Source organism: Doryrhamphus excisus, chromosome 11 (genome assembly GCF_030265055.1).
Source record: "Doryrhamphus excisus isolate RoL2022-K1 chromosome 11, RoL_Dexc_1.0, whole genome shotgun sequence".
Taxonomy (NCBI): domain Eukaryota; kingdom Metazoa; phylum Chordata; class Actinopteri; order Syngnathiformes; family Syngnathidae; genus Doryrhamphus; species Doryrhamphus excisus.
Window position 1 is genome coordinate 6232841 of NC_080476.1, and position 14897 is coordinate 6247737.

The 14897-nt window shown below is 40.1% G+C and overlaps 1 protein-coding gene across 11 annotated transcripts in view; it reads right to left on the reverse strand.

The window, feature by feature from the left end:
- The window catches only part of LOC131137771 (glutamate receptor 3), an 84686-nt gene that overhangs the window by 11863 nt on the left and 57926 nt on the right, over window positions 1-14897 (reverse strand). For 9 of the 11 annotated variants that reach the window (XR_009131973.1, XM_058086021.1, XM_058086020.1 and 6 more), the window contains 4 exons: window positions 11540-11647; window positions 9085-9291; window positions 5668-6041; window positions 2481-2679 (listed from right to left, as the gene is read on the reverse strand). Coding sequence is in view for 9 of the 11 variants with exons in the window: in XM_058086021.1 (XP_057942004.1) it covers window positions 2481-2679; window positions 5668-6041; window positions 9085-9291; window positions 11540-11647 (888 nt within the window). In the remaining 2 variants the exon portion in view is untranslated. Of the gene's footprint in view, window positions 1-2480; window positions 2680-3628; window positions 5213-5667; window positions 6042-9084; window positions 9292-11539; window positions 11648-14897 lie in introns of those variants that run through there. The other 2 variants (XR_009131974.1, XM_058086028.1) reach the window with 2 other exon arrangements.

The window sequence follows — 14897 nt, forward strand, 5'->3', positions numbered from 1 at the left end:
TTCATTACCTCTAAATGTCTTCAAGAGGCTGTTTGTCACCCCGTTGCCTAGAGCATGACACGTCATAAGGACTAAGGCAAGCACAAAAGCAGAAAAGCCTCCAAAAATGACTGAATCACCATAACAATTCATTGCACAAGTCCTGCCATAAAGGGAAATGGAGTTCTTTTCACTCACAGTCTATTTTATGATGTGCATATTTAGTGTTTAATCAATGAATCAGGCTTGAGCTCTACAGCAATATAAATAATTCACTGCAAACGTAACAGATTGTGTGTCTGGGCGATGGTATGTGAATCATTCCTGACATATGCACAATTTGAGTTCATCGCAGTGTTCATGTAAACACATGACAGTAATGGCTGATAACGGTACTGATCCGGGTACTTTCTGGCCCACAACATGTCAGCAGCAAGCTTTTATTAACTGTAATTAATTCAGTTATTAATTTAGGGATTAAGGACCCGAGCACAAAGACCTATTACAGTTACTATAATTCATTCATTTTCTTCCCCTTATCTTCATGAGGGTCGCGGGGGGTGCTGGAGCCTATCCCAGCTGTCTTCAGACGAGAGGCGGGGTACACCCTGGACTGGTGGCCAGCCAATCACAGAGTTACTATTATTATTATTATTGTTAAAAGACAATAGAGTGGTGACTTAAAGACCTTTCCAGGTAACATGTAGCTCCATCCCAAATAAAGCTAATCTAAAAAATAGATACATGAAGACAGTGGGGATATTTTCATGTAGGGGTGTACAGTAAGCCCTCGTTCAACGCAGTTAATTGGTTCCACACCCAAACAATGTGGGATTCCTCATTTATAAAAGGGATATGTTTGTTGTTAGAGCATAGAAAACCTGTTTTAAACATTATTAGAGCCTTCTAGACATTATATAGCAGCCCTATAGTCACCTTTACACACTAAAAAATAAAAAAAAGCCATTTAAGACATAAATATGACTTGCGCTTGTTTGTATTGCTATGAATGTGTTCTGTGCTAGTGGCGTTACGGGTTCAGTCGAGGTCCAGTTCGGTGTGGGTTACTGCGGTAACGGTGCTTGTGTTTTTATTAGGGATTATTGTGCCTGTTATGAGATCATTCAAATCTGTCACAAAAGCCTGTTGCTGCAGCAGTCAGGTCTGGTGCTTGTGTGTCTCACCGCACATTGAATGTGAATCATACCTGATTTGTATTGTAGTTAATTTAGCCATTTTTAGGCTTCATTTAGGCTAAGAATACATAACACTTGCTTAAATGTGCCTTCTTTTTGACTAATAATAGGCTGTATTCAACCACAAAAATCAAGATTTGGGCGGCACGGCGGTCCAGTGGTTAGCGCGCAGACCTCACAGCTAGGAGACCAGGGTTCAATTCCACCCTCGGCCATCTCTGTGTGGAGTTTGTATGTTCTCCCCGTGCATACGTGGGTTTTCTCCGGGTACTCCGGTTTCCTCCCACATTCCAAAAACATGCTAGGTTAATTGGTGACTCCAAATTGTCCATAGGTATGAATGTGAGTGTGAATGGTTGTTTGTCTATATGTACCCTGTGATTGGCTGGCGACCAGTCCAGGGTGTACCCGCCTCTCGCCCAAAGACAGCTGGGATAGGCTGCAGCACCCCCTGCGACCCTCGTGAGGAAAAAGCGGTAGAAAATGAATGAATGAATGAATGAAATCAAGATTTGTTAATTTGAATATTTTATGTTTTATTTTATGTTATATTTTTCTTTATTTTGAGGTGACAGTACATAGACACTGTTATATAAGCTGTAACTTTCCTTTGTATCAAAGTGTCATTTCTTGAAAAGCTGTGTTATAAATCAGCTTAAACTACTCAATTTACAACTATTCTGGCGTATGTAAAGTTTTATCCACAATAGGTAAAAGTTACAAGCACCGTTCAGCCTGGCTGAAATCTCATTTCCCATGCAAAACCTTTCCCCCTCCAATTCAAGAGCTGCAGGGTGCAGCGAGGTAACTCACTAATCACAGCGATTGCTCCATGTCGCTGCTTTCAGACAATGCTTTTATGCCCGGACGCCTTTAAAAATAGGCTGCACAGACAAACACAAACCCATGCTCATTCTCTTCTACTATTAAACACACAAGAACATTCCCCAAAGGAAGTAATATTGCCAAAATATTTCCTCGCTCACCTTCTCTCTGGGGAGCAACACTTGCTTTCATTGTGATCCTAGTGGACTACTGACAATGCTCCTCCAATTATTGTATTAATGCATATTTACACAAGCATTCTCAGTAGATATTTTATCAACACCGTCAAGAAACCGGAATGGCTTAAGGGACGGGTGTCTGTACACTTGCAGTGTTAGAATGACAGCATAGAGCATGCAGGAATGACAAATACGTGTGAGAAAATGAACTGAAAGTGTTATATCTCTAAAAAAAAAAAGAAATTGGTTATAATTTTAGAAAATAATTGAATGTACTCTGAATGGAAAGCGACAAACTCACCCTAAAGAACTCCTTGGTCGAACCTGAGTCCAATGTCCCATAGGCGATCTCCGTCTGCTTGGCCAAGTCCTCGGCACTTTCGATGGGAGAAACCATCCTCTCCACTGTGAGGAAGGCAGCCAGGTTGGCCGTGTAGGAGGAGATGATAATGAGGGTGAAGAACCACCACACTCCTCCAACGATGCGACCTGACAGCGATCTGGCAGGAGAAAGCAGAGGGGATGGAGACGTAAGAGCAGCAGGAGGACACTTTTTCACTTTAACTGCTTCAATAGACTATATTATTATTGTTATTATTTTTCTCTTATTTTACTCATGTTTGGGTCATTGCTGTTCCTCTTAAGCACTTATTTTTCAAACTTGTCAAAATTAACCAAAAAGAAGTCAATGTCAGTTGCTAATTTGGCAACTTTGTCACTTTGACTAGTGACAAATCTAGCGACTTTGTCTGGTGTTGTTGGACATTTTTCAGGTATTTAGGGACTTCAAAGTGAAATTACGTATTATTCTTTCTGTTTTCACTGAGCAACAGCGAGTGCTGCCGAGAGGTCCACCCCGCACCAATGCAAACACAAGCAGGCAATGAGAGCATAGTGGAGGTCCCCCTTTGCCTCATTGAAAGTCAAACACTTACCTGTCAGTGTGTCAGAACAAGTGATGGAGGAACATTATTTGGCAAGCTAAACAAGTAGTGGAGACTGTAGGCAAGCCCAGATGTAATTATTATGATGTATATCCAGACTTTCAGAGGTGCTCTGTGAGATAAATTATTAACATTCATTTTATTTTCATGAAGTGATGGCCGAGTTCAATTGTTTTTAAATCACTTTTTTGCCTTATTCTTTTTCCCTCCAGTATTTGTGACAACATTCTACATGCAAATTAGCCAATGACATTATTTAACACAGCTAAAAGCTACTTTTCTTACATCGACAGTGGTAAAAAAAATAAAATAAAAATATAAACCTAAAAAAAAGGGTGTCTTAATACTGTAAATTCTGAAAACTCAAATAAAGTCTGGGAAATATATACACTGTATATACAGTGGTTTTCAATGAAAATTATTGCCCAAAATATGTATCAATTTACATACAGGCTCGGTTATTGTACGACCCAACAGTTCACACTAGTCTATTTACCCGTATATCATTTCGCAAAATCGAATGCCCAAACAAAGAATCCACTGTCTCTGTGAAGAATGGATCATGGGTCTTTTAGAGTTGGGACACAATAGACAGATTCCGGCCAAGGAATGGTTTATTTGCCCATAGAATCCACACAGAACGATGAACAACTCTGGATATGTCTCCTTTTTTCCTTACTAATTAGCACTGTGCATCCTGCGCAGATGACGCATTCAAGAGCACTGCGTATTTCTCAGAGTTAGACAGTCTACAAGAACTTTGATAAAACTCAAAGATCAAATACCTAGAAAGTAGAATCTGAATAGGAGTGTAATGTGAAAGTTCCTTAGTTAGCACAGTTTGCAGGAGAAATGGTTTATAGGCGACACATAACAAATGAGGATTGTACCTGTAGCTTACTACATTTACAATAAAATGAGGAAGTATACAGCTCTAACTGTTCAGCTTTGAACTCTTCCGTCCCGCCCCTCCTCTCCTCTCCTCACTTTACTATTATTCAATGTAGGTTTAATTCATGTTATATGTACTTTGCATTGCTTTTTGCCCTTAAGACTGTAATTACTCTCTATAAAATATTTTTGGGTGTCTAGAACAGATTTTTTTAAATTCGGTTTTTGTATAATTCAGTTTTGGTATAATTCAGTTGTCGTCTGACTATATTTGGATTGGATAAATGACAAAAGCATATGTTCCACTGTACATAAGGTATAGTGTGTGTGTATATGTATATATATATATATACATAACAACATCCAAAACATGATTTTAGCTGACTGTTCATCCACTTCACACTGCAAAGCCTGACATCTAAGCAAGATTCCATTTTCATACTTAATACTGCTTAAATTAAGCACATTGGTAAATTTATCATATTGGCCCAAATACTAGAAGACAACTCCTCTTTAGGAAAAATCATTTCATAAAGAATAAATGATTTGTAAAATACCACTGGAAGTGTAGTGTTATAAATATAATATGATATTTCTCAATGGCTGTTTTGATGACTCTGCTTCATTAATCAATAAAAATTCAAATGACCATCATAACTTTGTAATTGACAGTTCACTTTGAGAGCAAAAGTTGTGATCCATGTCATTTTTTTAATATAAAGAGATATTTTATCTTGCTTACATTTCCGTTTTTGCAGTGTACGCAGGCGAGTGATTGAAAATGTATGATTTTTTTATCATCAATGTATGCATGGTTGAAGGCAAACAACAGTGTAAATGCCGAGTCAAGCATTTATATTGTTATTTTGCAACAAACAAACAAAACATTTCCAACATTAACAGTCATGATGGCATTGCCATTGCTTGACTTTGAGATCTATTACTTTTCTCTTTCCAAACAGGTCTGAAGTATCAGACTTTTGGGTAGAAAAGTAAATGGTGATGCCATGATACTGCCAGAAGAACAAAGCACTTACTATGCAGCCAATCAGATTGCTGCGATGCCATCCCCCGTGCTGCTCACAGCCAGTAGGGGGCTTATTTCTATGAAATGCTTTGTCAACCAGAATGTGTCAGCAACGGCATCTTTCAGCATTTCAGCGGAAACTGTGATTTTTCTTTGCGGTCTTGGAGAATCCTTGAAGAAGTGGTCAGGAACGGAACAAGAAAGATGGATGGAGTCACATGGCTTTGGATGTGATGTGATGTGATGCAGTCACTTCACCTCATCAATGCAAGGCGGCCAAGGCGTTTCCACATGAAATGCGTTATATGCACCAAGTTGATGAGCGTAAAATGGGACATGCAGCAAAAACACGGTAGCCCTCCAAGAGTCAACAAGGAAGTAAGACTTGGCAATGAAATGAGCCCTGTGCATTTTACAGCCCTCAGCATGGTGAATATAAGTTATTTTGTGGATGAAGGGCGCCGCTGCCCACACGCAGCTTGAAGTAAAGGTGTGACCGAGTATCGTGAGGCAAGTAAGAAGACTTTAAAATAACGTATATGCACCATGGCGGGATGGAGATGTTTGGAAGAGACTATAAAATGCAAAGAGATGATGAGAGGTGGAGAAGGAACGCGGCAACAAACCTTGGCGAGATATCGCATCCTTGCTGCATGAAGGCACCCAGGGAGAACCAGAGGCTATTAAATATGCCAAAGTCGTTGGGCGGGTCAGGGGGGCTCTGAGGGTCTTTGGCCTCATCGTTCTCATCCAGATGCCACTCGTAAGGACTGAAGCGGCTCACCAGGAAGAGCACCACGCTCACGCCGATATAGGCAAACACTATACACATCCAAATCTCATAGGCCAGCGGATCCAGGAAGGAAAAGACGCCGGGTTTGGACTTTTGCGGCTTCTTGATCATAATAGAGATGCCCAAGCTCATGAAGGGTTTGGAGAAGTCGATCACTTCTTCTCGTACCAATGTTATAGTGAGAGGAGCCACGGCTATGTCAGCTCTCTGTGGAAGTGGGGAACAGACACACTGACAGTTAGAGGGAAAATATATTCAGGAAAATAACACAACAGTGGAACCTCTACAGCTGAACGATATTACAATATGTCTCAAAACTCAGATTTCAAACCATCATCACACATCATCGAAAATAAAGACACATTAGTTACTAAAGGATGACCTTTGTTGTCTTTTTCTTTGTTTTTCTTCTGAGTTTACAATTGTGTGTGTTTGCATGTTCTCCCCGTGCATGCGTGGGTTTCCTCCGGGTACTCCGGCTTCCTCCCACATTCCAAAAACATGCTAGGTTAATTGGTGACTCCAAATTGTCCATAGGTATGAATGTGAGTATGAATGGTTGTTTGTCTATATGTGCCCTGTGATTGGCTGGCGACCAGTCCAGGGTGTACCCCGCCTCTCGGCCGAAGACAGCTGGGATAGGCTCCAGCATCCCCCGCGAACCTCGTGAGGAAAAGCGGTAGAAAATGAATGAATATTAGTCCAAAGCTGCACGGCAGACCTCACAGCAAGTTCAATTCCACCCTCTGCCATTTCTGTGTGGAGTTTGCATGTTCTCCCCGTTCATGCGTGGGTTTTCTCTGGGTATTCCGGTTTCCTCCCACATTCCAAAAACATGCTAGGTTAATTGGTGACTCCAAATTGTCCATAGGTATGAATGTGAGTGTGAATGGTTGTTTGTCTATATGTGCCCTGTGATTGGCTGGCGCCCAGTCCAGGTTGTAGCCCGCCTCTCGGCCGAAGACAGCTGGGATAGGCTCCAGCACCCCCTCCCCCGTGACCCTCGTGAGGATAAGCCGTAGAAAATTAACGAATATATTAGTCCAGAGTTTCATACATTGCACTTTATCTTGTTTGTGCCACATAGAAATGTGCAGCTTTCCAAATTGTATTGTTACCGGTATTATTTAATTGAAAATACAAAATATGGCACATTTCAAGAGCAGCATTTGCCTTATTTTGCCACCGACATTACTTTATGGGGAGAGCTACTGCCAATATCAGTATTGGTCAATATCAGTATAGCGGTTGTGGGTAAAAAGCCAACATTGAGCATCTTCCAGCTTATAAGTTAGCCATCTAGTGAACTTCAGTGTGTTTTATGTAGAAGGATGTGGGAGTTCAGAATGCTGTGCAAGAGAGAGGATCTTCTATCCGAGATGAGTCACCATCATTTGTGTTGGCTGGTGTCTTTGTCTTGATCCAACTCACCATTATGAACCAAGCAAGAGGGTTGGAAGACAGAGGTGGAGAAGCTTATGTGGGCAGTTCTTGAAATGTGAATCAGCCTGGTAGATTCACCTCTAATCCAACCCCCAACAATCTCACTTACACATTTTATACAATGTGAGGGGCGGAAACTACTTGTGCACAGCTTGTGTTAAAGTAGAGGTTGTGCCAGCCAAACGCTGCCTTTCATCACTAATATTAAAAGGGGTTGCATTCAGAAGTGCAGGGTGTTCTGCTGAAGTGTCACAGCCCTGTTAAATAGCTACTGATACACGACCAGGCCAAGCATTTTTCAAGTCAAATTCTCATTGACATGTTTTTAACATTCAGTACATACTCAAATATTCTAACCTTAAATCAGTCATCCCTCATTTATCCAGGTTAATTGGTTCCAGACCAAGTGATTATGTCTGTGTGGAGTTTGCATGTTCTCCCCGTGCATGCGTGGGTTTTCTCCAGGTACTCCGGTTTCCTCCCACATGCCAAAAACATGCATGTTATGTTAACTATGGACTCTAAACTGTCCATAGGTATGAATAGAGTATGGACGAACGGTTATTTGTTTGTCTATATGTGCCCTGTGGTTGGCAGTCCACCAGCCCGAAGTCAGCTGGGATAGGTTCCAGCATACCCCCGCGACCCTAATGAGGATAAGCGGTAAAGAAAATGGATGGATGGAATATTTTCATAGTTAGCATAGAAAACCTGTTTACGATTTTCAAAATATTGTTATTATTAGAGCCCTCTAGACATAAAATAACACCCCCTCACAGTCCCAGTTACCCAATAGGACAAGGCACATTAAAGATAATAAGCTATTTAAGACATAAATAAGGCATAATTTTGACTCACATGTTAGCATTGTAGAATACTGCATATCAACAACATGTATTTGATTAAGTCTTCTGAATGCCTTATATTTGTATTTTAGTTCATCTCACCATTTTAATGTTTCATTTAGACCAGGAATATGTCAAATTTGCTCAAATATGCATATTTTTGACTTATAGCACGAACTATAGCACCGAACCTCTGGAACTCTTCGCCAATTTTACCCATTCCCTCCGTGCTTGCCCCGACCTTCCCACCTTCAAAAAACAACTCAAAACCCACCTGTTTAAATCTGTTTTTAATGTCTAACTTTTTATATCTGACTGCTGTGCCCTGCCCCGCTTTTACTCGTTTTAACTGTGTATAAACAAATGAATGTTGTATTTTATGTATCTTTTACTCTGTTTACTTGCTTTTATTCAACTCCATTTTTCTGTAAAGTGTCTTTCAGTATTTTGAAAAGCGCTATACAAATAAAATGTATTATTATTATTATTATTATTAAAACAAAAACTGTCAAAGTAAAACGGCGACATGTGAAGTGGCAAGGAACAACGGTACTGATGGATGCTTAAAAATAATTGAGTGAATTGAGTCTTACTCTTGCTCATTTCAGCAACAATACATAAGAATTGTACTCAAAAGACTTTAAGGTCATCCAATTTGGCATTTGAGCATAGTTTCTGGAAAAATATGCCTCATCATATTTGTTTCATCATCATTCATACTTACCCATAACACTAGATGTGTACAAAATCATATATTAGACCTTGTAGATTACGATAAATTTTGGCTACAAATGTGACATGTCTGAAAATGCTACTTAAAAGTTTAGCTGTACTGTTAAAAATGTATGAAAAATGTTTTGGAAATCTGAACAAAGGCCCCGTTTGTGTACAGCTTCAGAAGTTCCACTGTTATGACACACAAAGTAGTGACTTTTCACTCGATACATGAAGGTGACACTTACCCCATACACCAGTTCACCCACCATCCCGTTCCAAGTCTTAGTCTCTGGATCTCTGGCTCCGTACTTGCCATCCGGAACTACAGACAGCTTATATTTTATCCCCACATGTTTGGCAATTTCTGAAGCTAAATCGACACAGTAGCCTTCATATCTGTCATTCCCCTCCAGCTGCATATAGTTTTTCTTGTACATCACATACGGAGCTTCCTGTTAATTAGACACAGTTTGAGTAGAAAGTAAAGACAGAACCCACATATGAACAATGGTTGGACCTCAGCGGTCACACTGATGCATCCATGCACGCATGCTGGGGGGAGAGCAAGCACAAATGACACACACACACACAGACAGTGGACGGTGATCACTCAGCATCAGCTTACAGCCACGCAACTAGAGCACGGGGGGGAGGGAGGGTCAACTCGCGCACAAAAAAAAGCGGGCCGCTGCTGCAGTAGATAGGCCAAGTGGGCCAGCGGGAAGAGTAGCGCAGGAAGCAGAAAGTCAGGGCTCCCTCATACGAACCTCATCCTAAATCTATGACTTTGTGTGGGGGGGCATGATGGGAAGATTGGATTGTGCGTGCGTGCGTGCATTGCGTCAGCATAGCACACAAGGGAAAGAGGGTGCGTTACAAGCTGTACAAAAAAACTTTTCCAGTTCATAAAGTAAACGTCAGTGACAGAAGAAACGTTCGGCCAATCTCATTGGACCATCATCATTAGATGAGCACCTTTCTTTTTATTTTAGTCTTTAGTAGTCTTTAGTAGTTATTTTAGCTCATTGTGTTCTTGGGCATCCCAACTGGACTGTTCAGGTTGTCTTCAAAGATGTTTCGTCTCTCATCAGTTCATCATCAACAACTAGATAGGACAGCTATCGTCTGAGGGGTTGGTACAGGATCCAAAGTATTTATCCTCTGAAGGTACAGAACGTTGAAATATAATTAGTGTCCGATGTCACTGTGCACCACAAAAGAGTCCTAGTTTGGATCTTGCACCAACCCCTCAGACTGAATCTGTCCCATCTGGTCAGGCTAGAGCTGTCCTACCTAGTAGTTGAGCACGAATGGATGAAACCTTCTCAAATGTCACTTCTAAGACAAACTGAACAGTGCAGTTCCAATAGATTTAATGCCCTTGGAATATTTTTACTAGATTACATTTGATAATTTTCCAGGTCTATGAACAACAAAGTTTGCATGTGTGGGTTTTCTCCGGGTACTCCGGTTTCCTTTCATATGCTAGGTTAATTGGCAACTCTAAATTGTCCATAGGTATATATTTGTCTATATGTGCCCTGCGATTGGCCGGCGACCAGTCCAGGGTGTACCCCACTTCTTGCTCGAAGTCAGCTGGGATAGGCTCCAGCATACCTGCAATCCTAGTGAGGATGGATTGAGGTAAAAGTGGTTAAAGTAAAGTGCACTGTAGTGTTTCAGGCACGGACAAACCCAGACACAACCAAAACGGCGTGTTCCCATTATGACTTACTTGAAGTTGTCTAAATTTCAGTATCAAGGCAATATTTTGGAGAAGACACTATTGTGGAACATCAGGAAGATATTGTTAAAAAAATACTATAGTCGACCTTCAATTACATTGTTTAACTGATGTCTGTGAATTAACTGTGGAATTAACGCCACCGGATCTGATCCAGCCATTGATATTGTCTATGGAAAATCCCATTGAACACGTTCAGACGTCCATTGATGTTTACTATCATCCAGAATTTCGATGGTATACAAATGACTATGATGCTCCTACAATAACATATGGAACATTACACTTTCTATGGTATATATTCTACTCAAGATGATTTTTTTTTGTGTGAAACATGTTCTGAATTTGCCTAAGATGAAAACACAATAGACAAAGTCAGAAGGAAGACAAGACCAAGGTTTTAAATGTAAGATAAGGCGTACCTTATTTTACATTTAAAGATGGCCGATGAGTCATGAATGAATATTTACAGTCAGCACAATAATTTACAATTAATTTACTTTCCTTTACTTTAAAGGCTGAGTATATTTTTTAGCGGGAAAAAAAGGGATAAGCAACCAAGGGAGAGTGACCTTTGGTTGTTTATGTCCTCTCAAATCTTCAGGCTCTGTCACTGAGCTGTTTACTTGATGAGACGGAATCACTGTTACTTACGTACGCATTGAATGTGAATAGGTGTCTACCTCTATCGTTACTATTACCAAAGCCGTTATTGTGATGTCACTACTACAACAGCCCACTGGAGTATAAAAAAACCAAAATGCTTTGACACCCACACGGATACAGTTGAAACACTCTTTGTGAGTCGACTGTTTCAACATGTAGTGAGTGGATGGAAAGCAAACTCAAAAGAAAATAATTCTACCCTCCCAGGACAGATTGCAACAATGGACACCTTGACCTTGAGTGGCAGAAATCTTGAGGTGAAAACACTTAAAACCTGCTTGAGAGTGTACCATAATAGTAGTGACCACAATTGTTCGGTTTTCCACAGAAGACGACTCGTTGGTGACCTGTTGATCCATTACAAATACAAATTTTTCATATTCATTCCAGTAGCCGATCTGCAAAAACAACACAAATGATGAGGGTTATTACAAGAAGCCAACAGTCATACAACCCAACCTCAATGCTGTCAACACCGCCAAGTACTTTAAGTACAGTCGTAGTTTCAAGCCTACAAGATGCGGCCATAAACATGTCTATTGGTGGTATTGTGCAAGTAACATTGTGTAAGTACTAAGGCTGTCAATAAATTAAAATATGTGATCATGATTAATCATGCCCACATAGTTAACTCACAATTAATCACATTTAATCGTAGATAGAACAAAGTTTTTAACTATAATAAGTAGGGGGAATCTCTTTGTCGTAACCGATTCAATGTGCAATGATAATTACATGAAGTCTTTTGTAAAATAATATCAATTTCACATATTTGACTTACTTTTTCCAGAGAACATGTTTCGCTGGTGAAACTCTGGATGTGAGAGTACATTGTTTGATGGCGTTCTAGCAGGACTTACAGGTATCATGCAGAAGGGTTCCAATGAGAGAGAGCATGGTCTTCTAGTTTGATTATTTGCTTTAGACTTCTGCACATACGGGAGAGTGTTGTCCAGCGTTGGCTATGTTAGTTGCCGAGGATCACATCGTGAGCCACGAAACTCACCGTACTCCATCAAGTGTTTGTTCTGCAAAAGCCGTATTAATGTGCTACACCAGTGAGATATTTTTCGTGAGATGTTTTGCAGACTACAATATTAATAAAATTGTCATAAAAGGCAGACATGTTTGTTTTGGGTTTGGGATGCCCGCATTTATCGGCATATGCCAATCACACGCTTTTTCACAAAAATCAGACGATTTTGATCCATCTGAGCATTCGTACTTAGGAGTACTGTAAAAAAAATCTATTGTTATGCACATTCCACATGTTCGGAATTGCCGCTGAGTCTTATGTGATAATCATAAGAATTTGTTGTGAATTTAAAGGAAAATCTCACATCTTTCTCTTTTCTGTGTGTTCTAAAAATGTAAAAACAGCTAAAAAGATGCTGCTAAGAATGCACGTAAATTACATTTGTTGCTTAGTTATAATTTTATTTAACTATTTGTTGTAACAATGAAAAAAAAATGTATAAAAGGTAAACACTACCCACCACTAATAATTATGTATTTTCCTATCGATAATGACATTCCGTTTTTGTTTTTTCTTTACTGTGATATGATCAATATAACTGGTACTACATTGTGCTAATATGGTGAGTTTCTCTGTTTCTGGTACCACTCACTTCACCTTGCTTCAGCTGAGTAGGAGGAAGCTATTCAGGGCTGTGCAAATGTTCTCTTACATAACAAGAAGGCAGCATGGGTTGAGGGAGACAAACGTAATGTTTTGCTTCTGTCATGATATAACCGTACATGAGTATGAAATAAGCCTTAAAACAAAGCGTTAGGATAGTAGTTCCTTTGTACTCATGTAAGCGTCGAGAATGAACCTCCCATGACACTCACTACTCACTCGGGTGTCACCGCGGGTGGGACAATGACGCTGTGGGCCGCTCACTCACATGTTGTCGTGTAAGTTGAGATATGTGGACAGGACAGGGCCAGTTTCCATGCCAGCATTTGCAAGCGGGTTGTCAAGCCACTGAGTGTGGCTTTGTGTGTGTGGCTACAGTACATCACTACAAGATCTCACTTGTTTATCTGTTGGTATTAAAGTCCAAATCCAATTTCACAAGTTATTTTTACCTGCACCAAGAAGGTTATGTTTTCATCTGTGTGACTTCCTGTGTACACATTTCCATATTGCAACCTTGATTTTATTTTAGAATAGGGGGTTACCAGATTTATTCATGTAAACCAACAGGTGGCGTTGAGCCACTTTTCCCCAAGCCAGTCAGAGTTTTCCTTGACACTAAAAAAAGTGCCTCAAAGGCTGGACAGGCTGTGATGCTAATGTTAAGATAATAGTGAAGCGGTGTCATCAAACAAAGTATTTTGGCAGGAACACTTCAAACTGTCATTGATGTTCAAACACAGTTTTAATACTAGGTTATGTAAACTAATTAGGGTCATTTGGCTGGTTTCTGTTGTCATCATTTCAAAAGAGCAAACACAACTGTTTGTTAATAAATGGCTTCATTCAACCCCTAACAATGAGTGAGAGAAATATTTGTCAACACCATTCATGTTCTTAGTAAAACGGCAAAAAAAACACAAATTCTGCCATAGTATGTCAGCTCATGAGTACAACTGTACAGGTATCAAACCTTGGTTAGTGTCATTAGTTCGTTCCAGAAGGTTAAAGTAGACCCATTATTCTCATTTAACACCCTTTGTATTGAGTTGTGGTCTCCTATAGAGCAGCTACACACAATAACCAGCACAGAGCACGTTTTTTCGTATTTTCTTTGATTTGTGCTTCCTGCTAAAACGGTCTGTTTTAATTTATTCTACACTCCACTGTGATTGGTCACACGCCCAAAGTGCTTCCTAACTATAACCCATATAAGGAAGTCCGCCCCTCTGTGACATCACAAAGGGTCAGTTTTACCACGCTTTTGGAAACTGAGTGTTTTGAGCCATCCCAAACTTCTTTCGGGCTCACTTCTAAATGCACAAACCTCATTATCTGAAACTTTGGCATCGTTTAACATGAGAATATAACATTCTAACTACATTTATAGGTCATAAAAGTGAAAAAAGCACGATAGGTCCCCTTTAACTACTCAATATGCATTTAGAATTGTTTTGTTTTAACATTTTTGACAGTCAACCACTTATGACATCCTAGATGAGTGACACAACTCCTGGTTCCGGTTGCCATTTTGTAAGATAGCTAATAGGATGCTACGAAGGAAGGACATTTTGTGCTAAAATTAAACATGTACAGTTGGGGTCACGCAGTGAAATAACACAAGATGTGTGCCATATTGTATGCTTACTGACGAATGCATGAAAATTGAGGCCAAATCAAAAAACACGCAAACTGGGGCAAACGCTATCCGAGGTTCCACTGTGATTAAAAACTGCTGAGAAGCTGGGCTTTTTGCACTTTTACAGAATGATGGCACAAACACACACACACACACAGAAGTGGAGTGTCTAGCTGTTGTGTGGTGACGCACATTGATGTCTGACTGTTTGTCACAGTCTTGCCGACAATCCAAGAATGACAGTTATTGCTTGGCTGAAAATCCAGAGTAAATGTTGACCACATGAGCACACAATAGATTTAACAGTACCCCCCCTCGAAGGATCCCGAGGACGTGTGACAGATCTGCTAAATGCGCTCTTTCATTTTGG